General features: G+C 37.5%; 1 protein-coding gene and 1 long non-coding RNA gene across 4 annotated transcripts in view; one reads left to right on the forward strand and one right to left on the reverse strand.

Annotated features, from left to right (window-relative positions):
• Positions 1–2,571, reverse strand: part of LOC133841241 (uncharacterized) — a 29,129-nt gene extending 26,558 nt beyond the window's left edge. The window contains exon 1 of the long non-coding RNA XR_009894280.1: positions 806–2,571. This is a non-coding gene — a long non-coding RNA (uncharacterized LOC133841241). The remainder of the gene's footprint in view (positions 1–805) is intronic.
• LOC133841177 (solute carrier organic anion transporter family member 5A1) lies at positions 9–27,876 on the forward strand. Of its 3 annotated transcripts, XM_062273511.1 has the most exons (9): positions 9–194; positions 3,770–4,071; positions 20,513–20,871; positions 22,208–23,220; positions 24,101–24,943; positions 25,005–25,419; positions 25,476–25,627; positions 25,686–25,815; positions 26,155–27,876. In XM_062273511.1, the coding sequence occupies exons 3-9, from the start codon at positions 20,651–20,653 to the stop codon at positions 27,041–27,043; spliced, it is 3,663 nt and encodes a 1,220-aa protein (XP_062129495.1). In that variant the 5' UTR covers positions 9–194; positions 3,770–4,071; positions 20,513–20,650; the 3' UTR covers positions 27,044–27,876. The 3 variants fall into 3 exon arrangements, with proteins under 3 accessions (XP_062129495.1, XP_062129511.1, XP_062129503.1); XM_062273527.1 differs by lacking the exons at positions 9–194; positions 3,770–4,071; positions 20,513–20,871 and adding an exon at positions 21,737–21,892; XM_062273519.1 differs by lacking the exons at positions 9–194; positions 3,770–4,071; positions 20,513–20,871 and adding an exon at positions 21,993–22,141.
• The last annotated feature ends 77 nt before the right edge of the window (positions 27,877–27,953 follow it).

Below are 27,953 nucleotides of genomic sequence, written 5' to 3' on the forward strand. Positions count from 1 at the left end.
TTAATTTGTTGTTGGATTTCGTACGGTACGGTCGTGGTGCGCTTGGTTGCTTCGAGGCGGATAAAATGCCAACTTGACGCTCTTTATTTAGTTAAAAACATTACACACGCGTAGCGCCAAAAACATAAAAAAAACACATACAAGTTACAACAGATAAAGTGTTCGAGGAGCATATAATTCGTGTAAATTTTATTGTAAGCAAAGAGTTGCAGCGAAATTTTGAATTGATTTTATGCACTGCGTTCCGTTCGTTTGCGAATGCGTGTGCGTGCGTGTTTAAGCGTGTGTGTGTGCTTGCATTTGTGTGTCAGAGTGTGACGGTGTGATAAAAGTAAACGTAAATCATGTGCAATTAAAAGGTCAATCACCCAGCCAACCAACATCATAATAACAACAATGATATTATTATTAATAAATAATCCAAACTAAAGCCAATTACAATGACAATTGTAGTAAGAGAGCTGGAGTTGAAAGCCAAAGAGAGAGAGGTATAAAGACATGGGGCAAAAAATGCAGCGAATTTGGTTTAAAAAATCCACCAAGTGATGCAACTGCAAATCAAACAAAATACATACAAATATGCATTGATGTATGCGTGTGTTGTGGATATGTGTTATACACGTGTACATATTGAGAAAGCAACCTTAAAAGAGAGCTGCAAAACAATAACAAAAACAAAAAAGTCTTTGCATAATGAGCAGAGCGCAGCAACATCAGCGAAGGCGAAAAACGAAACAGATATAAATATAAAAATGAAAATGAAAAATATCAATGCAAGGTGATTTCAAGCATTTAATCTACTTACCACTACAAACGTGTCTCCTGCACACACACACACAGACACCTTTAATGCTGTGTGGCTCTTGTCGCGTCTTCTTCATGTCTTCTGTCTTGTCTGGCAAAAGCAATGAGGGTTCCCCCTTCCCCATCCTGGCGCCCCTACAGCTGTAGTGGAGCAAGACTTGTTTTGCCTTACAGCTGTACATATGTTTATTTGCATGTGTATGTGCGAGTATGTGTGTTTGCTCACATAAGAGCATGTTTGTTAGTGTGTGCACATTTGCAGGCGCACTTGTTACAGATTCATTTTTAGTTCTTTGCTTCTTGCTCCCCCACATGGGCAAAGGTTTTCCTTTGTTGTCGCTACTTGCTGTCGCCTTTTTATGAGTTGCCTTTTGAATACCCTAGAAGTAGACTATTCTCTATAGGGGGTATAAAGGATACCAATTGGAACAAGTTTGTATTCATATAATGAATTCCAATTGTCATATTTGAACTGTGCTGCCTGATGAGCAATTTTACCTCAAGCGTTGCCAGACTTGCTTTGTTTACCAATTAGATATAATTAGTCCTCTTGGGAAATTTTTAACACCTTTGTATGTATGTACATAACACACAGGGTAGCCGTTAGTCAAGCATTTATTCATGCGATTTGTGGCCGCCTGTCAATTGATTTATATTTGCATAATCGTTCTTTGGCCGACCAAATTTATAAGTTACTCTACGCTAAGTGCTTTGGCCATGGCAATTCATGCTACAAAGTATATGAGAAATACATACTGAGGTATATTTTATGTACTTATCGACTTAAGTGCCCATTTATCGATATATAGCTGAGTGAATATTTTCCAAGCCAGTGCTAAAAGTGCCACATAATAGGCAGAAATCGCATATCATAACTGAAACCAACTTATTTCTATTGTAAACTATTTTGAGAATGTATTAACTGTGATAATTTTGTCATAAAAAAGTTAATAATTTAATCAAGATATATTTAAAAAATACTATATAATTCGATAGTCGATTAGATTCTGTTTTTTGCTTTATATTATAGCTTTTACTTTCCTTTACAATGAAGAGGGGAAACACCAACTTATAATATATTTTTTTTGACAGCTTTGGAATGCCATGTTGGGCTCGTTATTGATTTTTATATGGCCAAGCCGCTTTAATATTCTCCATTCATTTGGTTTCAGCTCTACGACAAAATATTATTTTCACTTTATTATCATAATCAGCGAAGAAAAAGTTTTAGACATATGGACTTTGTCATTTTTGAAGTTCAGCTAAAATCCCACCATATGTATAAATTTTTCCCTTTCTAATCTCGAATTCTAATGGGTTTGCTTTAGGTTCTTAAAAGCATTTTATCACTAGTCAAATATTTGGTTTTCTGATTCGTCTTTGATTTAACATTGTACATGCTCTGTGGCTGGGCTATTGACTCATGGAACATCTGATTCTGTCCACTTTCGTTTCATAACGAGTTCCCAGCGACTGAATTTGAGTTTGGTCATGGCAAAAGTTAGCGGTTTCTTGTTTGTCGTCTGGATTTGTTGCCGAAGTCGTTGAACAAACTGCAATCAGTTGAGCGACAAAAACAAAACTTAAACTGGTTTCCCACACACAAATACATTAAGCTAGAGACACACACACACATGTTACTACCTGTTCTCTAAAACAGTAAACTACTTAGTCATCATTTTACGTTTGTCTCATAAAATTGCAAAAAAGAATATTAAATAATTTCATGAAATTAACATTATCGCTATAACGTGATCTACGCCTAGAATATTTATAGTTCATACAAGTTTTTTGGACAATATTGATCATTTCAATGAAACTAAGTTCTAATTGAAAGTGACATTCTACTTAGTAGCTAGAAATTGCGTATTATATTGATATATGTATTTTTCGTATAATATTAAATTAAAATGCACAATAGAGCTTCGAAATGTCACCCATTTATCTTCCCCAAAAAATTAGCATTATAAAAATTCGGGACAATACTTGAAAATTATGCAAGTTAAAAAAAGAAAACAATAAAAATTTTGTTATTTTCGGAGAACAAATTAAAAAACCACATTTTTGTACAAATGAGTATGAATATTTAAACAATAATATGCAAAGTTTATTTTATTTCTTATAAGGTATTGTTATTTTTTTGTATTTTAAATTTTAACACATGCGGAACATTTAAAATTTCTTTGTGTAATTGCGAAGCAAAACGTCAGAGTTGCTAACAAATTGAAATGAGTGAGAAAACTTTTAAGTCAACTGAAAGCGGGCCTCTGTTTAACAATATTTCAGGCGTAAAAAACAGTTGCACCTTATTTATAAATAAAAAAAAAACAATAGCTGTGATTTCATTTGGTAACTTCTTACAAACACACTCACGCAAAGAAACGTGTGTGTGTGTAGTTGGGTTTATATTGAATTGTGGCCCAATATTCGTGCAGCTGTTGCCATTTCTTGCGGTTGGCTGCCTCTCGCTCTCTCTCTTTCTTTCTTGTTGTCTGCTAAGTAGTTCCCTTGCTGTGTTCCAGTTCCCCACGTGTTTGGAGCTCGCAATTAGCTGACAGCGCAGCGTTGTTGTTGCTGCTGTTGTTGGTGGAGGGCTCGGTTGCCGAAACTTCAATTTCGCACGTAACCGAAAATGCAAAAATCAACATAATCAAGTCGCGGATCTAACGGTGTTTGTGTATCTCATTTGGCAGCATTAAGAAAACCTAAAACCGGTTCGGCTTTGTTCGTTCATTCGTTCGTTCGGCTCCGTTCGGTTCGCTTCGTTCGCTCATTTGCTCGCTTGTTCGTTCGCTCGAGTTATTCATTGAACCGAGTCTCTCTCACACACACACATACATGAAGAAAAATAATCTGTAATTGTGTGTGCCGACCACATTTAGTTTGGTTTGGCATGATCTAAACAATTATTTTTGAAATATCTTCTAAAGAATTGCAATAAATAAGCATCCACATATTTTTTCAGCAAAAACAACAACAACAAAAATACCACCACAAAAATCACAAACAACAACCAAACTTTATTTTTATGAATGCCAAATACATGTGTAGTTTAACAACAAAAAAAGAAACCACAAACTGTTTATACACATTTATTAGATAAGAAGAAATGCGCTGAAAATTCCAAATAAAAAAAATATCAAAAAGAACTCAATGAAAACAAACAAATGTGCAATTATTCCAAGTGAAAAAAAGTCTACAGCTGTCAGCGATCGTCCAAGGATACAACTTTAGATACATCATAAACCATAAAATATGGTATGAAAGGTGAGTGATTCTTCTTGAGAATTATTTATTTAAGCATTGTAGCATTTGTTGATAAAAGTTCGCAAATTATGAAGGTCTTTCGTAGAATTGCCAAATGAGATCTTTTAGGGAAAGATAAAATTAATAGAACTGCCTGTAGATTTCTAGTTAAAGATAGAGATCATGAAATTAAAAAGACTTGAGCTGAAATGATTAATTTGGTTCAGAAACTATCGTGGAATTAAAAAAAGTTAAGATGATTAATTTGGTTCAGAAACTATGCTGAAACTTTAGTTGAGGTCTTGAACATAAAGAATAATTACCCCAAAAACTCTTGTTACTTGATATTTGAACTACTTGGCGAATTTGATGTTGTCATAATTCTGCGAACAGTCCCTGAATGGTTTTTTCTCTCTTTTTTTCGAAAAGTGTCAACAATAAATTTGCGCAAGCTGCGTCAACATTGATATGAAGACGTATGTGAAATGGTTTCATTAGCATTACAATGGATTGATTTCACGTTGTTTTTTTTTTCTGTTGTATTACGTGATTTGTTTTCGATTTGAAAAACGCGTGGGGTTATGTCGTCCAAAAATTGTTGTAATAAAAGAGTGTGACACCAAATATCAATCAAACTCGGGGCTGACAAAAGTCGCAAGAGCAGACCAAACGACTGTTGTTGAAAGCCAAAGTCTAAGCGGCCAAAATGATTCGATGGGGCACGAAAAACACTCATACACACTCATACATACTCATGCGAACACTCACCTAGTGAAACGAATAACTTTACCAACTGCCAGAATGTTGAGCTTGTGTGTGTGTGTGTTTTTGTTGTTGCTCTCCGTGCCAACAATCATGGCATGGCAAATGTGTGGAAAATCGATTATAACAGCCGGGCCTAATGGAAAAACTTCAAGCTACCGAAAATTGTTTGTCAGCCCACAAAATATCCGTTATGAAAGAGAAAGAGAGAGAGAGAGAGACAGTCGGTAAACGTCTGGAGAACATTCGCTCAATCAAAAGTACTTCAGGTGGTATCAATAAACTCCCAATGGTAATGCTCGTAATCATCGAGTATTTTAGCTTTTTCCTATTCAGTTGGTCATTTAGTTGGTCGAGAGAGTTTTCCAGCGCAATTAAGTTATACAACAAGCATAATTTTGCTGTAATCATCGAATGAGTTTTTCTATTGTTTAATTACGAGTAAAAGCGCAAGCTTTTCTTTTTTTATACGATAAATAAAATTGGGAAATTGTTGAGGAAATGTTTTTTATAAACTGTTGAACATTTTACATTTCCCCCATGTGATGTAACAACTTTTGCATTTAAAAAGCGAAATATTCAAAGTTGTTTATATGGAATCTTGCTTTAAAAATAGTTGGTGAAAAGCACTTTGTAATATTCTTTCATTTGTTTAGCCTGGACTTTCAAGCACATGTCTAAATTTTCCATTTGAGTGGTCATTAAAACCACATAAAAATAGCTAAGCTAGTACTTAAAATTTTCAGTTTACAAACTGCTTACATTTTATATGAATCTGCTTTTGGTCTGGTTTACTTTGGTCTTAATTAGCTGGCAGACTTTAGGTGTGGCCAACAAATACTTTAACATAAATACCGAAGACACGAACGCGCATCATTAAAATACCCGAAATACGCATGCGATATTCTATATAAGTTACAGGGTATAGCTGAGGCGCAGTGACGAGCAGATTTTATTCATTTTCATAATCGGGTTTTGTTTTCGTTTCTCATTCTCAGCGAAACGGGTGAAAGCAGGTGACGCTGCCTAAATAATAATAATAATAAAAACAATGCGTGATTTTTTAGCGAAGCAAGCTCAGGCAGAACACAATGAACTGTGTTTGACTGCCGCATACCCAGTAATTGAAGCACACGCTTTAAAAATAACTATGCTTATTTACTTTGCAATCATTCTGCGGTGGAATGAACGAGACTTAGGCATACCCTGTAAAGCCTTGAAATATAAATTAGAAAATACACACTTTTCTCTATCAGCTGCATTTATTGATTCATTTTCCCTTGGTTGTTTCAATCTACCCTCATTTCATCTGCCAATTACAGGGTGTCTGTGCACACACTCCTCCTGTGAAATACCCAGTAATTGAAGCACACGCTTTAAAAATAACTACACTTATTTACTTTGCAATCATTCGAAAGCGAAGTGCATTGAATGCAAGGGTTGACTAAGTTATACCCTATAAAGTCTTCATGATATATTTCTACTGTCAACTACTTCACTTTCCCTTTAGAGTTTCGATCTACAAATTTCGGCTGTCAATTTCATACTTCAATACATGCTAGACTCAGTCATACCCTGTAAAGCCTTGAATATATAAATTAGAAACAATAATATTCCCTCTCAGCATCTTCACTTTCCCTTTACAGCTTCAATCTTTCTCTGTCAACTGCCTTTTACAGGGTTTCTGTGCATTTAAGCTAGACTCAATCATACCCTGTAAACCCTTGAACGTATGAATGACCTAATAACTATCTACTACACTTTCCCTTTGTAGTTCCAATCTACCCCTTTCAACTGCCTTTTACAGGGTATCTGTGCACACATGCCACTTGGGTGACAACAATAACAGAAAACAGCACAAACAATATAATAGTAATAAATTCGTGTAAGTTCACAGCGAGTACAACAACAATTTAACTTCTGTGCGTATCTCTGTGAATCTATCTATGCATACAAGTATCTCTATCTCTATCTGTGTCTGTATTTGTATCTCTATCTGTGGCTGTGTCAACTGCGATTCGTACAGATTTAGGGCGCAGCTATTCACCTATTTATTTAATTTTTTTAATGGGCACGAATTCGTTGCTGTTACTTTTGTCGCATGTTTGAGCTTTACAATATTTTCTTTTTTTTTTTTAGGTCACCTCATGTTCGTTTTATCTATCAGTTATTTAGGGAAAACAACAAAAAATTATAAACAACTGCATGAGAAACGCAACGCAATTAAAAGATTTTTCAGACTTTTCCACCTTTTGCATGCCGGAAATGAGATGATAATCAAACAAAAACAACAACAACTGCGAAAAAAACCCTCATTGCACATTTTGTTGTTAATAACCGATTGAGAAATTTGCATTTTTTTTTTTGCCCCCTTCGGGATTTGTAGCCATAAATCGGTGTGAAGTGCGCTTGAGGGAATCATTAATAAAATGGCAAATTATTATTATTGATGTGTGTTTGTTTGTTGTTGTCTTTGCGGTCTAATGCCAACAGATGCTAATGTGAATGCTTAATAATACACACACATTACACATTTCAGTTAATATATTCAAAGTACACATCGAAATGGGAACAGCATTTGAATAAGTAATCTAGCTAAAATTCAGTTACTAAAAAAAAAAATGTTTCTACTTAATTCGCTTTTTTAAGTGTTTAGCGTAGTTCTGTGTAATCTCTTGGAGTTTGTTTGTTGTTCTTTTGGAGGATCATTGTCTGTTTGGTTTAGGAAATGCATTTGTATCTTAGTTCTTAGTTCACTCGATTCTTAGATCTTACTTCCAAGACGTTGGTTGGTATATTTTTAGTGCTGCTGAATAAACAAACTGTTGGTTAATTTCTCAAGTTGCAGGAAAACAAACACACACACACATTTCACATATCACTAGCCGCAAAGCTTTTTAGCTTTTTGTGGCCGTCGTGTCTAGATAAAACGCTTACGACTTAAATGGAAGATGTGATGTGCTCTGTGTTCTCTGTTGTGTGTAATTTGTGTTTTGTTGTGTTGTACTGTGAGCTTGGGCACTTGCCATGGGCATCATTGGCTAGATAATCAGTTCACTCCCTGTTTGTTGTTCTTTGGTAAATAGCATTTATAAACACGTAACTCGGAGGAGTCATATAACTGCAATGACAGCAGCAGCTGCGAGTTCTCTATCTCTACCCTGTTGCTGGCAGATCTTTTAGGGCATAATGGACTACAAAGTAGATTAGCTTAGCTTACTCTTTGTTGTTGCTAAATGCTGGAAGAACATTCTGATAAATATCTTCAGAGGTTCGTTCTACTTTAAAGTCTGAAAAAAAGATAAAATATATATTAGTAGCATATATACTAATAGTTTCATAAATAAAGTCCAATAATTTGTAGAATGAAAATCCATTTATTTAGATTGACAACATTTTGTTAATGATGATGATGTTCTATGACTGCTAGCAAGAAGTGTGTATATATAGAAAAAATATGTATTAGTAATATTCTAAAATTTACAATTTTAAATTTCTATATTTGCAAACAAAATAAAATGTTTTAATTATACTTGCTTTAAATTGTTCTTTCACATTGTCTGTAGATTTCCATAATATATTTATGGTATATTTTTTAGTGTAAAGTATATTTTTTAGTCGTTTTCTTACAGTTTCATAATTTTCAAACAAAATAAAATTTTCTAAATATACTTTTGTTAAATTGTTCTGCCAAATTGTCTGTTCAATTTCTTAAGATTTCCCTAATATATTTATGGTATATTTTTCATTAAGTGGTATATTTATTAAACGGTTTCTTATAGTTTCATAAAACATAGTTTCGTAATTTGCAAACAAAATGCAATTTTGCAATTATACTTTCTTTGAATTGTTCTTTCATATTGTCTGTTCCAATTCTAAAGATTTCTATAATATATTTATGGTTTATTTTCTATCGTATGGTAGTTTCATAATTTCCAGCATGAAAATCCATATTTTTGAATGGAATAAAATTTTATTTTGTTTATAAATTCTTTGCATGAACGCTAGCAATAAATTTTTCGATCAAATTCTATAAATCTTTTAATTTCAGAATTAATGGACCGTATTTTTTATGGTTGAATATTGCAGAATGATATTTTATTATATGCATAACAAATAATTTCTTGAAGCATGAAAATCAATTTCAAAATGTGTGGAATAGTTATCTAAACTTTAGAGTATTTCACTTGCAAATTGAATTTACATATTATAAAAAGAAACCCCATTCATTGTTTGTTTAAATCTCAGAAAATCGATAAGATCGATGCGTAAGATTTAAGAACGCAGAAATAGCACAGAGCTCGTTAGACGCAAATTAAATTAGTCTGTATTTATTTTGTGGTTTACCGAGTGGGTAATTTACCATTGTGTTGATCCCTTTGCTGTTTTCCGTTTTAAAAATGACGAAGTATGGAAGTTTCCGGGAATGCGTTGATAAAACGTCGCATGGTTATTGAATCCCGATGCTGGCCCACGCAGCCTTCTTTCAATTAATCAACTGTCGTGTAAAATTATTAAATATGAGTTCAGGGCAACTGTGGTCGCTTCTGTTCTCTCTCTTCATCTCACTCTCTCTCTCGCTCTCTGGCTTTTGTTAGTCGCATTTGCTGTTGTCTTTATGGTAAATGTATTTATAATCTCAATGCGGGTCGCGTCGCGTTGCCAGCCTCCTACAACGCTTTTGTTGTCGCTTGTTGCTGAGGCGAGAGTGTCGTTGTGTGTGTGTGTGCAAGCTAAAAGTTATTTTTGTATTGGTGCCCACACACACACACACTCACACACTTTTGTAGAAAACACGTGCGAAGATACACACACACACACTTTTTGACACTGTCATCGCCGTTGTTGTGTCTTTTCACTGCTTTTGTTTTTTCAAATATTGTTTTTTTTAGTGCTAATCTAATTATGTATATTATATGGAAATAGATCGAGAAAAAAAAGAGCAAGAGAGCATTGCATATTTTATAAACAAATGGCAAAAAGAAATGCAAACAATGGCTCGCTCACGTTTGTTTACGTTTTCAAAAAATAATTGACGCACATTTTTATTAATTTCCCCAGCTGACGATTGTAAAATTCTGCCGCAATATTGCCGGGCTTTAGATAAATCCAGCAAGCCAAGGAGAGCATTTTTATGTTCAGTAAACAATATTATAAAACGAAGACAATGCATAATAACTCACAACTGCTACTTCTGTTTTATTGCTATTGTTATTAAAAAAATAAAGAATAAGAAAAAGAGACTCGAACGTGACGTCAAACTGCAAGTGGCATTGCGAGACCTTGATACGGACCGAGTATCAATAGTAGGCATATGAATACAGCAAGTACAACAACTGTGAATACAGATTCAAATATGCACATACAACGAATTCAACGAGCATGTCTATTTCTGATAGGGAAGCGAATGTTGTGCACATTCAGTTTACGACTTTGTTGTCCCCGCCACACAAATGCATTGATTTGAATTCTTGACGTCACCGAGAGCGTTGTTTACCCCTTAAAATATTGCAGCTTTGCATGCCAAGTGGTTGCTCTGGGGCTTATCTAGGGATAACTACCTCAAAAGTATGCTATAATCGAATAATCGAAATGCAAATACGTGGAAGGGGGAAGGTTGTGCAGGATTTCTAATAAAATACTAAATTGGAAACATTGTACATACTACTACTACTAGCAAAAGTACATTTACTTTAAAGTATATTAAATGTGGCATTACTCCACTTTAAATACTAACAATGCTCATTGCTAATTTAGTGTTGCCACCCTGTTAAGAAAAGCCCACTCGCTAAACTCAAGTGCCGCCAATTTATCAACGCCTTTGTAAAATTTCCAACGCGCCACTCAAACAAAATATAATTTGACAATAATTGCTGTGAACTTTTGACATTCCGCGCATTAAGTCTACAATTACAGCGTGCCAATTATGTTAGAGCTATGTATGCATTTTAATAGCAGCGCAGTTAACATGTTTTTTAGAATGTGAAAGCCACAAGTTGTTTGCTGACCTTGAGTTACGATTCGCATCAGCTGACGATCAAGAATTAAGTGTGGCTTTTAAGAGATTCTTCACGTTGTGTGAGGAAAGTATCAGTTTTAAAGTTGACGTAAGTCGTTGGCAAAACTAATTGCCATGCAAAATGTGGCGCTCATTTTCAATGTTTCTACTGCATCCCAAGTACTCGGCGTCGGCGTGACGACGGTTTTATCAGTAGATGGATGTCGATGTCACGTCCTTTGCGGGTAATTCCACTGTCTATATCTCTATCAGTTGTCGATGTCGATGCGGATCACGCACGCGGATCAAGCGCCCTATGTTTATGTCCCTCTCTCTCTCATTCTTCGTCTGTCTGTCTGTCTGTGCTTCTTATTCTTCAGTCTTTGTCCGTTCAATGAACCTGAGGCAGCTGCCGGATGCAAGACTGATGAAATGCTGATGAAACACTGATGTAAGGCACAAATTGTAATCTCGAAAGTTTGCTTTGCTCCACTTTGCACAACTTTTCTGCCAACAAACACAGCTACAATTCTCAAGTGCCGCTTGGCTAAAATGGTAAAGGTCATTAAAGCACAATAACAGAAAGACGAGAAAAAAAACAAAAGTTTTCAAAGCCACTTGAAAAAGTACCAAATAAAGAAACTTGTTTGAGTCGCCGTCTGTCGGTTGTCGGTTGTCAAGTGTCCAGCAGCAGCAAAAGCAGCAGCAGGTTGTGGGAGCATGTGTCATAGCCAGAGTCTACGTCTGTGTTTCACTTTTATTCACTCTTTTTTTTTGTTTTTGTGTATACTTTTATTTGCGGCTGTTTAATTGTTTCGTTCCTTTATTGTTCTCACACTTTTAGAATTTTAATTTGTGTATAGTAAAATGTGATTGCAGTGACAGCTTCAATTTTTGATTCGCAATGCATTCACACTCACTTTGTTCCTGAATATGTATGAGTTGTTTTTGTTGTTGTTGTTGTTGCTGATGTTGTATTCACTAGTGTGTCCATAAATAATCGTGTGCGTTTCGCATACAGGAAGCTAATTTGCAAAAACTTGTTTTTCTTCTACGCTTTTGATGATTCGTTTTTAGTGGCCTTTTTTTTTTGTGTGTTACTAGTGAGAGACCAACTAGCGACTTTCACAAAGCCTAAAATGTGACATCTTTGCCGTCTTAAAATACCCACTAAAGATGAAGCTTTAAATGGGTATATACATATATGCATATTTATTGAGGTATTTCAACTATAACAAGTTAGAAAGCTCGACTGTGAGATACCCGCTATCTATGTTGAATTAAAGCAAAACATACTAAATTAATATACCGAAAAACATACTAAAATACACTCAAAATATACCAGAGAGTACAAAATATACCAGATATGGTGTAAAATAAAAAGTGCGATATTATTCTGTAAATATACCAGTAATAATATACTATAAAAATACTAAATACTAAAATATGTAAATGGCTGTTTACATTCAAAATATACCATTGAATAGAAAATATACCAGAATGTTACACAAAACAGGCGTATTTTCCCATACAAAAGAATTTCCAAAATAACTTCAAAAATGTTTATCTCACAACAAAATTTACATTACAAAGTTATAATACCCTTCTATAACGGGTATAATAAAATGTGAATTTGAGTCTAGTTTTCTGTGTTGTCAGGTCATCATCTCATAAATTGAATTTACTCTGCCTTTTGTGCTTCCCAGAACTCGGAGAGCAAGAGCGAGAGATACATTTGAGCTGATAATAAAAGGCGGAATGATAAATGATAATTGCCAGGCACTGTTAGTGAAAAGTGTTCCATTTGTCAATTGATAAGAGCGTGCGGAACTCGTCTCGAGATAATTATTATGCACATGTTACAGAAGGGCGACAATGACTGAAAGACTTCTTCTTCTCTACGTACTACTGTTCGTATACTTGTTATTCTGTTTTGTGTTTTAAAGCCCATTTGCGCAAATAGAATACTAGTTCGTATTTCGTATTTCCCCCGAGGCAATTACGACAAAAAAATAATGTATAATGTATAAACACGACGCTGATAACGCTGCGGACATTTCGAAAACTAAACAATTAGAATTATGCCCGACTTACGAACGTATACGTAATATGTGTGTGCTATACTCTATTTAACTGCGTACCTAACCACAATATTATAATGTATGTGTTCGTGTCATGTAATGCTGCATAGCCTCGACTATGTTTTTTTTATTTATTTATTTCTTGTTGTTGTCGCTGACATTGATGATTTGATAATCTCTCTGGGGAGGGCACGCACAATGTTTCTTCCCTCAGCTCAGTGTCAACAGAGCAACGTCTTCGGGGACCGGAAAGTCACTCGCTTCACAATCAACAACAACAGCGAAGAGCGCACAATTAGCGCTCACTTTGTACACATTTATGTTGAGGCAATTTACAATTCACTGGGCCAACTTTACTGTGTGTGTGCAAATATCAACAATGACTGGAAACATTTGAAAAATGTCTCACAAAAAAACGTCGAAATTAAAAGTGAATTTCCAGCGAAGTTGGAAAGGAAATGAGCACATTTTGTAAATGATTTTAATCTATCATTTTTTCCCCATATATTTCTCTATATCTTTCACCCAGTTGCCTGTAGTTAAACAGTTTCGATTTCAGTTACACAAAACACAAAAAAAAAAACAAAAAAACAGTTGTTTAAACAAAAACTTGCTATCAGATCTGTGCTTAATCCAGTGTGACAAACTGATTCGATATGAATGATGAGTGTGTCCCAGATACTATTTACGCTCAATAAGTTTTCACTTTTCAAGACAGCTTTGCGTTGCATTTAGCTGCGCTTAAAGAAATTCACAGAATATAATATAAAACAATCGTAGTACAACTTAATTTTGTGATAAGTAAAGTCAAGCGATTAGAGAGTCGCTTGACTTTACGACCCATATTTCAGTAATCAAGCTAAGCAATTATATATTTTTGTTTATATTTAATGTGCGTCTTTATGATGATGAAGTAATCATCATAATGTGTGAAAATCAAATTGTATATTGCATAAATCAAAACTAATTCATTTTGTTGCGGATGCACAATTTATTTAAAAGTGACTTGCTGGGTTTTGTGTAATAGATTTATAAATTATATTATTTACGGTGAGAAACAATGAGAAAACTTTGCACTGTTGTCAAAGGTCCGGTTGATAACAGACTTTTCTTTTCTCTAAGCTTTCTCTGAAGAACTTTGCCCAAAAACTAAAACAAGTTGCAGCTGAGTTAGATTCATTAAGAGTTTAGCTGCATATTTAATGAAGTTTCTAATAAGCCAACTTGGCTGGGCGTTTAAATATTTCCGGTGTGAGGAGAAGAAATGCCACAAAAGTCAGATTGGTCAATGGAGGGTTTCGTTGCCTCAACTCAACTCAACTCGACTCGACTTTACTCGACTCATTTCAAAGTGAGCTGCAATCTCGAGTTTCTTAAGTTTCCTCCCCATTCGCCATTTGTTCCCTTTTTCTGGTATTTGTTGCAATTCAGACACTCTCGTGCAATTACTTTGGACTTTTTGTGAATTCAACAAAACCCGTTGAGCTGGGGCTTCTATGCTCCCCCCTCCCCCTCTCTCTCGAAGTGTTGACGTGTTGAGCACCCACCCAAATGTCTCGTCGAGCCTAACGAGGTGTAGAAGGAGGCGGAGGAAAGAGAGGAGGTGAGTTAGATGGAGTGTATCGGATTACAAGTCGTTGGCTGTGCTTGGAAGCTAATCCTCTTAGGCAGAGTTGACTGCGTTTTTAACTGAATCACTGAAATATATATTCGCAACTGTAATTGTTGTTGTCGCTGACTTTTGGACTTTTCTTCTCACTCGTTCGTGTTATTATTTTTGTTTATTTTTAATTGTGCAAAAAATATATAAGAAGAGTCACAAGACACCCCAAAAAAAAGAGAAAGATCGTTAACTTGGCTGCTTTATGCGAATGCGAATGTGAATGTGAATGTTATTCAAGACTGAGAATGAGACTCTGAATCTTGAGACTTGTCTTGCAGCATCATCATCTGCTTTTCTTCTCAGCTCTCGAGTTGAATGGACCGACGACAAGTTGTTGTCTTTGTTCTGCAGCTGACCTCGATTAATTTCGGGTTAAAAGTGTATAAATAAATTGAGGTACAGTTGATCGCCGTTAATCGTGCGGTTAACCAGTTACAGCATATTGACAAACATTTAAGTGAATAATTGCCAACTGAACTGTGTCCAATTCAACGCTCCTCCTCCTCCTCCCTCTCCTCCGTCTTGTCTACATCTAACATGTTGTCATGTGGGAGTGTTTCTGCAACCGGTACAAGACTTTTAAGTCTCTGTCTGTGGTCATTGGTAATGAGACTCGTTTGGCCAGCTTGAAGGCCAAGTTATACTCTCTCTCCCCTGCGCTTCCCCTTCTCTCTGTGGCGTTGACAATGCGTCAATTTGGCTTATGATGTAGGTTGAGTCGAAAATAAAGTTATGCAAAAATCGCTGATGGCATCGAATGTGTCAAGACAATGACTTGCGCTTAATTAACAATACAAATAGCTTGACAAATACTAATACTACAATACACAATTCAAATCAAGCTGTTAGTCAATAACTGTAACAGTTTTCCATGCATTCGTATTGGTTTTTCCACCGAAATGTAGTAAACAAAAGTATTTATTAATTGTTGCGTTAAGCGAAGCAGTTTAAGTGTCGATTGCAGTTGAATTAAATGCGGCTAAGCTGCCTTGAACCGATCAAATATTAATGCAGAGTTCTATGAACTTAATGCCAATTAAATGCAATTTGTTGACAACACTTTTGTTTGGCATTGAAGTAATCAAGTATTACAGAAGTTGAATCTAAGTTGCCTCAACTTATTGCTGATCGAGATCAAGAATTTAAAACAGTTTTACGCATTCGCTTAGTCTCTAAAATTGTTCCTTAACTTCATCATTAAATGTTTTACAGAATTCTATAAAGGTAGTGGCAATTAAATGCAGTTTGTTGACAACACTTTTGTTTGGCATTGAAGTAATCAAATATTACAGAATTTTTATCGCAGTTGTTTGAACTTATTCCAGATCGAGATCACGAATTCAAAATAGTTCGCTTAGCCTCAAAAGTTTTCCTCAACTTCGTCACAAAATGTTTTACACACAAGCCGATCTCTTTTAATTGCTTTAATATTTACAAACAGTTCTTCGGGTAATTCAATTACGACAGTAAAATACCTCTGACCTCTATATATAAAGTCATTTAATTAAGAATGCTGAACAACAAAGTTTTCCGGGTTCGAAAACAACGGCGAGACAATGAATTATGTTTGACATCTTTACAACTCTTATTCGTACTTTAATTAATAACATTTATGGTTATTATTCCACCATAGACTGGATATATGGTTCTGTCTGCGAAACGTGTTATAAACATGACTTGTTTAAAGCTTTGCAATATTTCCACTTTCTTTGCTGGCCACAAAAACTGCACCCAAGTTGCGCAATTTTTGCAATTTACGTTTCATAATAAAAGACGATGATGATGAAAACTTGCTTCATCTCTCATCTCTCTCTCAACAACCGATCAAGTCAAGTTACTGTGGCTTAATGCCTTACATTATCTTTAATGGCCCCAAAATGTAAACTTTTTTTTTTACTTTCCCCCCGAGCAATTGCAGAAATGTCAGTTCCTGTTTCTGTTCGGGTTCCTTAATAATTAGCTGATGGTCTCTTTTGATTAATACACGTATTATTCAATTTAATTTCGGACTGCAATTAATTGGGTTAATGTTATGTGAGTTCGATTGCAATTGAACTTGTTCGAGTTATTATCTTTTTAATTGGCCACAGCAAAATAAATGGAACTGCACTCTGACTAAATTACACGAACGTGTTCTCTACTTTTTTTTACATATGTTTCATCTATCTAACATTCCATGGCGCATTTCCTAACTGATTAGATGATTGTGTAAATGCAGTAGATACTTGAGGAAGATACACGTAGTACATATATAGGACGTACTGATTGGGTAGATGGGTATTAAAACTTTATATAGGCAGAAGAAAACTTCTACGATCTTAAAAAGTATATATATTGTTGATCAACAGATAAAACTCTTAGTAATTATTCAAAAAATAATATTATATACATCAAATGTGTACTAATTTCTTTGGTTGGCAATCTGGTATATTTTCTATGGTATATTTTGAATGTAGTATATTCAAGAAATAATTGTATCTGCAATAAAAAGAATCTTTATTGCTTTAGTTGGCATATTTTGAATGTTAGTAGTATATCAATTTACCAAATACAGCTATGAAAATCTTAGAAGTTATTCAAGAAATAATTGTATATGCTTTATTGCTTTGGCTGGCAATCTGGTATATTTCCAATGGTATATTGTGATTGTAGTAGTATATAGATAGTATATTTTAGTATTTTTACTTTTTTTTACTTCGCTTGTTATTGATGAAATTTCATTTAAATTTTACTCCATCTTATTCAATTAATTATTCTTAATATTATGATTCTTTAATTGTGGTTCTTTTTAAATAACTTTTTATACATTGATATATTTCTTTTCATTTAAATTTTATTATTGCCACTTGTAAAATACAATTCCCTAAGTTCTCCTTGGACACTTTACGCTACAATAACAAGCTGAAATTGATCAATGTTTTGCTGGATGCATTTAATTAATTTCGTGATAATCCCATTTGGGGGGTCACAACCTAGGGACTCGGCATCATTGCATTGGCCACTTGCCAAAAAAAAGAAGAATGACGAGCAGCAGAAAGGCAAAAAGAGAGAGATTACAAAATGCTGTCATTGGATGTGAGAGATGCGACATAAGCTGAAAGTTTGTTCTTTCGTTTTTGCAGTGACACCAAAAATTGGGTAACATGAAAGCAATAAGCTGAAGCATTTGTGGGTCAACAGCAGCGACCAAATAGAATATCAAAACTCGTACAATATGTGAGCTGAAGTCCCAGTTTTGGGCCACTGAAGTGCTACATGCGATGCTAAGGCACATAATTGCCTAACTGGTTCACTGAGCTGAAGTTGCAAAGCAACGGTAAAGATAGAGAACAGAGTAGAAGAAGAGAATTGAGAGGGGAGAAGGAAGAGAACAACATTAGCTGGGGCATTTGCCTAGTAAATGGGTCAGATTGGAAGCCGTAAATTACGGTTAAGCACCGGGCGGGAATAACTACAGCTTAGGCTAAGCCAAATCTCCAATTAGTCTCGACTCGACCACCCCCCAATGCAATGCAATTTATATAGGCTATCAAAAGGAAAGTGCAGCAGATTGAACAACCAACAGAAGGGGAGAGAAGGGGAGGCGCTGGTGATTGCGACTGCGATTGTGATTGTGGAGGAACAGCAGGTGCAACGTTGTGTCGCCTGTTGGCCATTTGATGTGCCTCATATCTGCACTGTTTCTGTATTTGTGTCTGTGTCGTTTGCCAATCGATAAGCGAAAATGCAATGAAAAGTGCCGAGTATATAGATATAATTACAGATTGATTGATATCCACTATAAAGACTAATAAATTGAGGGGCAGATAACTAATATATATCTTGGTAATTAAGTGTGGGTGAAGAAGATTTACGCTTCGTTGGTAGCTAATCAAAGATGGAAATGTACAATAAATAGTTTGAAATTGACAGATTATGAAAATGAGAAGAGATATAAATTTAGTTATTACTTGAATAGATTTTAAAGCACAGTCTTCAAGGGTTAAATTCAAGATAGTATGGGAAACACATTTGTATAAAGTATAAATATGTCAAAAAAAATACTTAAATATACAAACTAAAAAATACTGAAATAATCCCAAAAAGTTTTATTTAATACATACATACTTAAATTCACAAAACATAATATACCAAAAAATACTTCAATATTTGGTATAATTAATTTGGTATATATTAAGATTTATTCTCTTAAATATACAAACGAATATACAACAAATTTGGAAAATATGCCAAACATTTATATATTTCTGAATCAACAAACTAGTATACAAAAATATTGAAATATACCAAGCTCAATATTTTCTATATCGAAATATTCACATTATACTAAAGAATACTACAAAAGCAATGTGTTTAAAGGTCTAAGTTCATAAAATCTTTACTCTTTCGATGCGACCTTAAGAAATATGACAAAATAAATACATATGTATATTTGTTTATACAATAAGTAAGAACCTTCCAGTGACCATGAAGAACTTAAGAACAAACAAAAATATGATGCATGTATACTAAAGATAAACCTTCGCAAAGAACCAGAACCCGACAAGTTTGCTTTAGATTCTGTAAATTGCAACTGCTGTCTGTCTGATGGGCACAAAAGTGCAGAGATAATGAGACAAGTCATGAGACACATCTGAGAGATGCGTCTACGCAGCTCGTGTCAGAGTAATGTGATGTACTAAGCCCAGACATTTCACTTCCTGGAGTGCGTGGCTTGGTCCTTGCTCCTATTGCGAGACTAATTGTGCCTCAAATTGTTGTGCACGTTGACGTTGGACTTCGAGTATAATAACTAGAACGGTGACTGTGACTGGCAACAGAATAATTGCGAGAGGCGTTGAGCAGGCCAACACTTTACTAGCTGTGTTATGTGTTGCACACCTTACATAGTAGTACCTCATACCCCACTCCTCACCACACACACATCCCCCAAGTTGTCAACATTCTCGAGGCTGCCTGCTGACAATCTATGTGTGTGTGGGCTACATTTGGATGGAGGTTAAGCAGCAGGATGAGCATGACGCCGTTTCCTATTAAAAGTACACACGTTATACGATGTGATGTGCGATGTGCTTCTTTTGTCGGCACGAAGGAATTGCTTGGACAGCCAAAGCTACAGCTAGTGGATTGTATTGGATTGGCCACACAAAAGGCGTCAGCTGCTGATTTCCCTTTCATTAATATGCGGCTCAGCAAAACAAAGAGGCAGAGAGCAGCCAGGCAAACACGCCCACAAGTTTCAACGACCGCCCTAATGTACTCTACATATAATACATATCGATTTCTGAATATATACCATATGCAATATTTAGTATTTAACTGACATCCTTATTTTATGGCATGCTGACAGCCAACTGCGCTTTTAGAATGCTAATCTGAATTTATTATTTTCTAAAGGTCACTTATTTATCCTAACATTTTGAACTTCTTTTTATTTTATTTCGTATTTAGTACGAAATTTTTAATTGTTTTCTTTTTTATTATACATATTTCGTATTTAGTTAACTTGTATTAACAACTTTAAGAGAGTTACATTTTGTTGTATGAACAATTTAGGAAGGTTGCTCACTTAAATATAAATATTTCTCGATGATGATTTTTGTTTCGTCTTTAATCTTTAGAAATAAAATAAAATGATTTGTATTTCGTCTTTAACCTTTAGGAATCATTAAGCTTTAGGAAAAAAATAAAATTATTTCTGTTGCGTCTTTAATCTTTGAGCATTTCTAATCTTTAATAATAAAATAAAATGATTTCTGTATCGTTTTTAATCTCTGGACATCTTTAACTTTTAAAAATAAAAGAATTGCCACCTTGCAGAAAAACACAAAAAAAGTTATTCAAAATATTGTTATCCACTTTGATTTATAATTGCTAAACACATCTCATTTAACTAATAATATAATTTATTGCTTATATAATTATAATACTAATCGACGTTGTTCTTTTCCTTTTCAGAACATGCCCCAAAGCCTTAGCCAGAGTTGCAACTAGAAGAGCAGGAGAGAAGAGAGAGAAAGAGAGAGACCGTAGGCAATTGATTTGAATGGTCGTGAGTGTGGAACGCGATAGCTTGGATAACATAAATGCAACAATATGTCGGCGAAATCAAGAAACACGATGGAGCAGTACACAAATCCCTCCTTCGAGCAGGAATGCAATCCAACAGCAGCAGCCACCACAACGATAGGAGGAGGAGGAGGAGCGGGAGCCGGAGGAAGTGCGGTGACAGCTGCCGTGCCAGTTGGAGGAGGATTAGGCACAGTTACAGCAGCTGCAGGCGATGCCGATGGAGCGACACATCGCAAAGGTCACAGGTGAGCAGAGTGATGTGAAGTGAAGTGAAGGATTAATGATGTGGAGGGCAAATGTGCAATGGCACGGCATTAGTCAAGGTTCCAAATGTGCCATTTCCGTGTCCCAAAAAAAGCAAGAGAATAAAACGCGAGCACTTTGTGTATTTGCATACATAACATGACACCTGGAGAACAGCAAACAGCGCTTGACATTTATTCACGAGTGTATTCGCTTCGATTATTTGTGCAATTAGGCGTGCAGATTGAGGCGTGGCTGGGGGCTGGGGCAGAGGGCGGTGACAGAGTTCGACAGGCCTTCAAGGCAACTTGGGCGCCTTTAATAATTCACAAGACGCGAGACACAATCGATGGCAAGTCGATTACGGCAAACTCGACTCGGTCAAATATTGATATATATTCCACTTAAAGGCGGCCTCAAGTCAGGGACAGAAGAACGTCACTTCGTCATTCTACTACAATAATTTGGCACGTGAGCCACATTCGCTTGACGCAGTTCGCCGCAGCAGCAAACTCCGCGAAGTGGCTGCCACATTTCGTGGCATGAAGTTGCCAACTCAGAGTGAGAGAGAAAGAGGCAAAGATTTGGCCCTCGTTGTTAGTTTGACATTGAATTTCGAGGGATATTGGCAATTGGGATTGAGTCCTTGCATTTGCATATATTTCAATGCGAAGTGCAAGTTCTAGGCCAAAAGGCAGCCAAAAAAGGACTCGACACTTCAACTTCAACTCCATTTCGATTTCAGCCAGATTTAAGCAGCTTAAAAGCTAAGTCAACGCTGGGTGAGCTTAATCTTTTATTAAATCTCGTTTTGCTCACTAAATTTTCTCAAGTCTTTTTAGAAACTATTCGTTCTTGATCAGATTTGCGTTGAATTTCAGTTCCTACATAAAATAAATAAAACAAAAAAAACTAAAAAAAAGACAATTACTTAGCATATCGCGGTGTTATCGATATATCGATACAAAAAAATTAAGTGGGATTTCAACACACAAAGCTAGCATGATTAGCATTTACTAAAGTGTAAGATTGTTTAAAGAACTTTTAAATTCCGATTGAATTGAAATTTGTATTATAAATTTAAGTAAATTATACAGAATTACAATTGTGTGATTAATCGATAGTTGCTGGACTGTAAACTTAATAATACTATCGACTTTTTTTAATAAGTTGTTACATCTAGAAATGAGCAAAATTTTGGTATTCTGTAATATAATATAGTATAATCGAGTTCAACTAACAAATTGGGATTAGAGCAAGTGAAAGTCATGAGTATTGAGTGGAAGAATGTTTCCCCGAACAATGTCTGATTAATTTATTGTTGTGTCTCGTTTGCAGGCGACAGGAATCGATGTACCAGATGACAGGCCTCTATTCGGAGGCGAATAGTGGCGACGACAGCAGCATCGATGCCGCCCAAGATGGCCCCCACATGGGCATGGCCACCACAGCAGTGGGCGTCGAACTCGGAGCTGGAGCAGACACGAATGCAGTGCTCAAGTGCCACAGTCGTCAGCCATCGGCAGCAGCAGCAGCTGGTGGAAAGTGCAGCAATGCTGATCACCAGCGGACGGACGATGATGATGAGGATGAGGAGCAGTTTCATTCGCGAGACTGCGGCATCTTGAATTGTCGTCCCTATGGCATCCAAAGATTCGCCCGCATCAAGATCTTTGTGCTGCTTCTTTCGCTGCTCGTGATGATGCAGCAAGCGCTCAGCTCGGGTTACATCAATTCAGTGATTACAACGATCGAGAAACGCTTCGAAATCCCCTCGAGTTACTCGGGTCTGATTGCGTCCAGCTACGAGATTGGCAACGTCATCACTGTCATCTTTGTCAGCTATCTCGGCAGTCGGCGGCACATTCCCGTCTGGATTGGCATTGGCGCCGTCATCATGGGCATTGGCTCGCTGGTGTTTATGGTGCCGCATTTTACCGGCGAACCCAATCCCGGCATTGCCATCAAGAACAAGACCAGCGACAACATTTGCCGCAGCGCTCTTGTGCGTGACCAGGACATGGATCTGGGCCGCCTCTCGAGCGGTCTCTCCAATCAGCCGCTGGCACCGCACACACTCCGCGAGGACAATTGCCTAGAGGGCAAAGCCTCCACCACGGGACCCGTGCTGCTTTTCGTCCTAGCCCAGCTGCTGTTGGGTTGCGGTGGCAGTCCGCTCTTCACTCTGGGCACCACCTATGTGGACGATCATGTGCGCACCGAGAGCTCATCCATGTACATTGGCTGCATGTACAGCATGGCTGCCTTTGGCCCTGTCGTTGGCTTCCTGCTGGGCGCCTATCTGCTCAGCTTTCACATGGACTCGCTCTCATCCACCATCATTTCGATAAGTAAGTGTATAAACTGCAGCCTTCTAGATCTTACCTTAATATCTATATCAGCATAATACTCGGAATATTATAATACCGACCAGAGATACAGATAGATATAAGATTTTAATTCTAATATCGATAATTTTTATATATGCAGACAGATAAATGTACGCGTCGAGCCGCCTTTATACACCGAATTTCAGCCTTCTAGCTCTTACCACTTAAGGGCGACTTGACGCCTCCTCTTTGCCCTCTCTTATAAAACTCATAATACTGACTGAATTCGCCGAGAGAACAATCAATGCCCATTCTAAGCGGTAAGACCTAGAAGGCTGAAATTATGTATGTACATTTTAGATTTCTAGCTCTTACAGCTTATACTGCGCATTGATGGTTCTCTCGACCATTTCAGTCGACAATGAAAGTTTTAAAACCCCTCGCAGGCGTAATATTTGTTAGAGTAAATTCCAGCCTTCTAGGTCTTACCATTTAAGTCAGTCATTCAATTTGGAGTATATATAAAAAATAAAAGAAGGATCTTCATAAAGAAAATTAAATTTTTAGCAACTAATTAATAATATCTATAGATATAATGCTCGAAATGTACAACATTTCTGGTTTCGTAAGAAGTTTGTGAATTAGGATTAAAATAAACAGTCGGACACACAGTCAGATGAAGTTGCTTAAAAGAAAACTACCAACTAATGCTGAAAACGATTCCTTTATTTATTGATAATAAACTTGTATAGTTCCATTACCTAGTTTTTTCCCTTTGGTCAACTTTATTTAGGGTTTTCTTTAGGAAAGGAATAAAGAATAGATAATGTGAGGGAATCTTTTGAACTTTATTTTCGCTCTACTTCGTCTCATCACTAATTCAATATTCTCCTTTTTACAGCTCCTGGTGATCGTCGCTGGGTGGGCATGTGGTGGGGAGGCTTCCTCCTATGCGGCGTCATACTGCTCGTGGTCGCGGTGCCCTTCTTCAGCTTCCCCAAAGTGTTGACGCGCGAAAAGAAGAAGATACGCAAGAGCAGCGTCGTCCAACTGGCGCTGCCCAACAACTCGAGCGCAACGGCTGCCACCGATGAGTTGGGGAAGGTGAAGAAGGTGGAGATTGTGGCCGTGACCAGCAAAGAGGAGGAGGCACAATCCCCGCCCAAGGTGGACACTGGCTACGGCAAGGATATCAAGGATATACCACAGTCAATGCTGCGTCTGGTCAAGAATCCCGTATACATTGTGACCTGCCTTGGCGCCTGCATGGAGCTGATGATTGTCTCCGGCTTTGTGGTGTTTCTGCCCAAGTACCTGGAGACACAGTTCAGTCTGGGCAAGAGTCAGGCGAACATCTTCACCGGTTCCATTGCAGTGCCCGGCGCCTGCATTGGCATCTTCATTGGCGGCTGTGTGCTCAAGAGATTCCAGCTGAAACCGAAGGGCGCTGTGCAGTTTGTGCTGATCACGAATGTGATCTGCTTGGCCTGCTATGCCATGTTGTTCTTCTTGGGTTGTGATAATCTCAAAATGGCTGGCACAACAATACCGTACTACACGAAGCAGGGCTCCACACTGGAGCAACCGTTCCAGGTGAATCTCACGGCAGCGTGCAACTTTGGCTGCGAGTGCTTGACCAGCGAAGTGGAACCCGTTTGTGGCAACAATGGCTTGACCTACTTCAGTCCCTGTCACGCCGGCTGCACTGCCTTCTCCTCCAGCTCCAATTACACCAATTGTGCATGTAAGTAGCTCCAGCTAGACTGTTCTCCAGTCTGTTGTTTTAACCACTTTTTCACTTTCAGGTGTTCACGCCAATATTTCAAGCAGCATTTATCGTGGCGCCGGTGGCAGTCAGGCTCAAGCTCTCAGTGCCAACGAGGACTTTGCCGAGGTGACTGTGGTGCCGGTGGCCACCGCTGGCCCCTGTGCCACGCCCTGTCGCACCATTTATCCCTTCCTCATACTGCTCTTCTTCATGACCTTCGTGGTGGCCTCCACTCAGATGCCGCTGCTCATGATTGTTTTGCGCTCTGTGTCCGAGGAAGAACGTTCCTTTGCTCTGGGCATGCAGTTTGTCATCTTCCGATTGTTCGGTTATATTCCCGCTCCTATTCTGTTCGGCAATCTCATCGATTCCACGTGTCTGCTCTGGAAATCTTCATGCGGCGAGAAAGGCGGTCGTTGTCTTATCTACGACATAGAAAAGTTCCGCTACAAGTGAGTGAAGGTCTTTTTCAAGTATTTTCCTTTTACTTATAAATGTTCCTCTTTAGATATGTGGGTCTCTGTGCCACCGTCAAGCTGGTGGCTCTCTTCATCTTCATTGTGGACTGGTGGCTAGTGCGCAGGCGTAAGCAGCTCGAGAAGATGAAGCCTCTGAATGCCAGCGATCCCATCATTGGCTCCATTATCAGCTTGGACAAATGTGAGTGGAACTATAAGTTCTTGAAATTCTAAAATTATATTGTAATATTGCTTTGCAGTGTTCGAGGAGAAGCTAACGGGCAGTGAGCCGAACACAGGATTCGTTGGCGGCAACGGAGAGCTGATAATACCCACAGACATAATGCGGCACTCGCGAAATGATTCCCGCACCATGCAGCTGGAGTACTGGTGAGTAGAACACATACAATTGTGAACTTTGAAATAGCAGTGCTTGCGACCAACGCGTCTAAAATTAAAGTATGCTTTCATAATTCAACAAAAGAAGGGTGCATTATGATTATCATTGAAATAACAGTGCTATTTCAGTGTATAGCCAAAACTTTGAATAATCAGAACAGAACAAATTTAGCAGGAATTTTTGCTTGTTTCTTATCTCTATGAGCAAGGAATCAAATCACAAAAAGAAAATGCGAGAAAAACCTTTATGTAGTTTGTTTTCTGTCGCACTGCTATTTCAATGTTCACAACACAAGTGAAACCAAAACTAATTCGAATCCCTCTTTGCAGTTACGACAAGTGCGGTCAGGTGATACCAGTGCCGAGCACTTGCCACATGCCGCAGACCAAGTCTAAGAAGCACTTCCGCAGCGCTTCCTGCGATGTCAAAATGATACGCAGCTTTGCCAAGGATCACAATGTGGCTGGCGGAGTGGCGACTGCATCGGCAGCAGATGCAGCTGGCGACAAGTACAGGAATCTGAAGAAACTGCAGTCGCATACACGGAATCATTCGACGGATCTGAATCCGCAGGATGCGCGTCACAAGACGCTGCGCGATGATCCCACGCTGCCCATACGCTACATACAGAATCAGTTGCGTCCGCAGGATTGCGCTGAGGAGGATGACGACGATGAGCTGACCACGGGCTGTGGTCACTTTGTGAAGAAGCATTCGCGGAATCACAGCTATGATCAGATCTATATGCCTAATAACATACGCTTCGATGCGGACTTCTTGCGGCATCCACATCATGCGCACTCGCATCACAGCAATCCCAAGAAGAATGTCAATCTGCTGAAGAATGTGGTCAGTGGCGATGGCAAGCTGAAGAACTCCAATGAGATGGAGGCAGCAGCAGCTGTAGCTGGCGGTGGTTCACGTTGCCATTCACGCAACAACTCCAAGGATCTGAATAGTCAGCTGGCATTGACTGAACCAGCAGCCACTGGTCTCAGCATATTGCGGCATCGACGCACCAACTCCAAGGATCTGAACTACAGCATATTGCCAGAGACGTCTGTCGCCACAGCGGCTGCAGCTGCATCTTCGCAATCCTCCCACAGCAATCACACGCGGAATACGTCGCATCACAAGATACAGATCGATGATGATCGCAACGAGCTGATCAACGACCAGGACAACGAGGATGACGAGGATTCCTCAGTACGCTTGTAGTTGCGCCGCTAGTTGAATAATGTTCCTCTGTGCTTAGTGTGTAGCAATAATCCAATGCTCCTCCAAAACAAAACTCTTGCGTAGCTTTACGGTTTGTGGCAGCAATACAGCAACAGCAACTAAAGCATCTACATTCCAGGCAATGAATGAATCCAAAACATCCCCCAAATTTCTCCATCTAAATGCCTGCAAGTTGTGACTTGAGCTGCTTTATTTGTACTTACAACCAAGTGTTCAATTGTACTTTCCTCGTAGAGAAAAAAAAAACCAAGTAACAAAAAAAAGATTAATAATCGTTTTTATACAAGAAAAAAGATGTTCAAACCGCTTCACTGAAAGCAAGACGCGCGTATTGCAACCAATATTTATGAATAGTTTAATTATTCGATAAGCATTAGTAGCAACAACAACAAAAACCACAACAACAGTAACAATAACAACATATTGTAGTTTTTTAGCTCGTTGTGATAGGCATATTTTATATACTACATACAATATGTGTAAGAAGATACACTTTGGAAATTCGCAATGTTAAATTAATTTCGAATTTGTGTAGATGGATTCGAATTGTTTCCTTGACTACTCCAATCCCCAAAATTTCGATAGAACCCTGCTGATGGCTTTTACTTATCTACTTTACATTGTGCAATCTCTCGGTTTCGAAAAAAAAACATGGACAGAACAGAACAAAAATTTATTGACTGCGGATACTAATAGAAAATGTTTTTGCGACTAAATTAACCAATAATAATACTATTTATAAATGAGATAAACAATTGTCAATGGAAATTGTGCTGTGAAACAATGTGTGAGTAAATAAACAAAAAAACAAATGAAAGTAAAGAAAAGAATGTTTAGAAAATGAAATAAATGAATGTAAATTGTATTAGATAAGGAATCCATATCAGAG

This window comes from Drosophila sulfurigaster, chromosome 2L (genome assembly GCF_023558435.1).
Source record: "Drosophila sulfurigaster albostrigata strain 15112-1811.04 chromosome 2L, ASM2355843v2, whole genome shotgun sequence".
Taxonomy (NCBI): Eukaryota; Metazoa; Arthropoda; class Insecta; order Diptera; family Drosophilidae; genus Drosophila; species Drosophila sulfurigaster.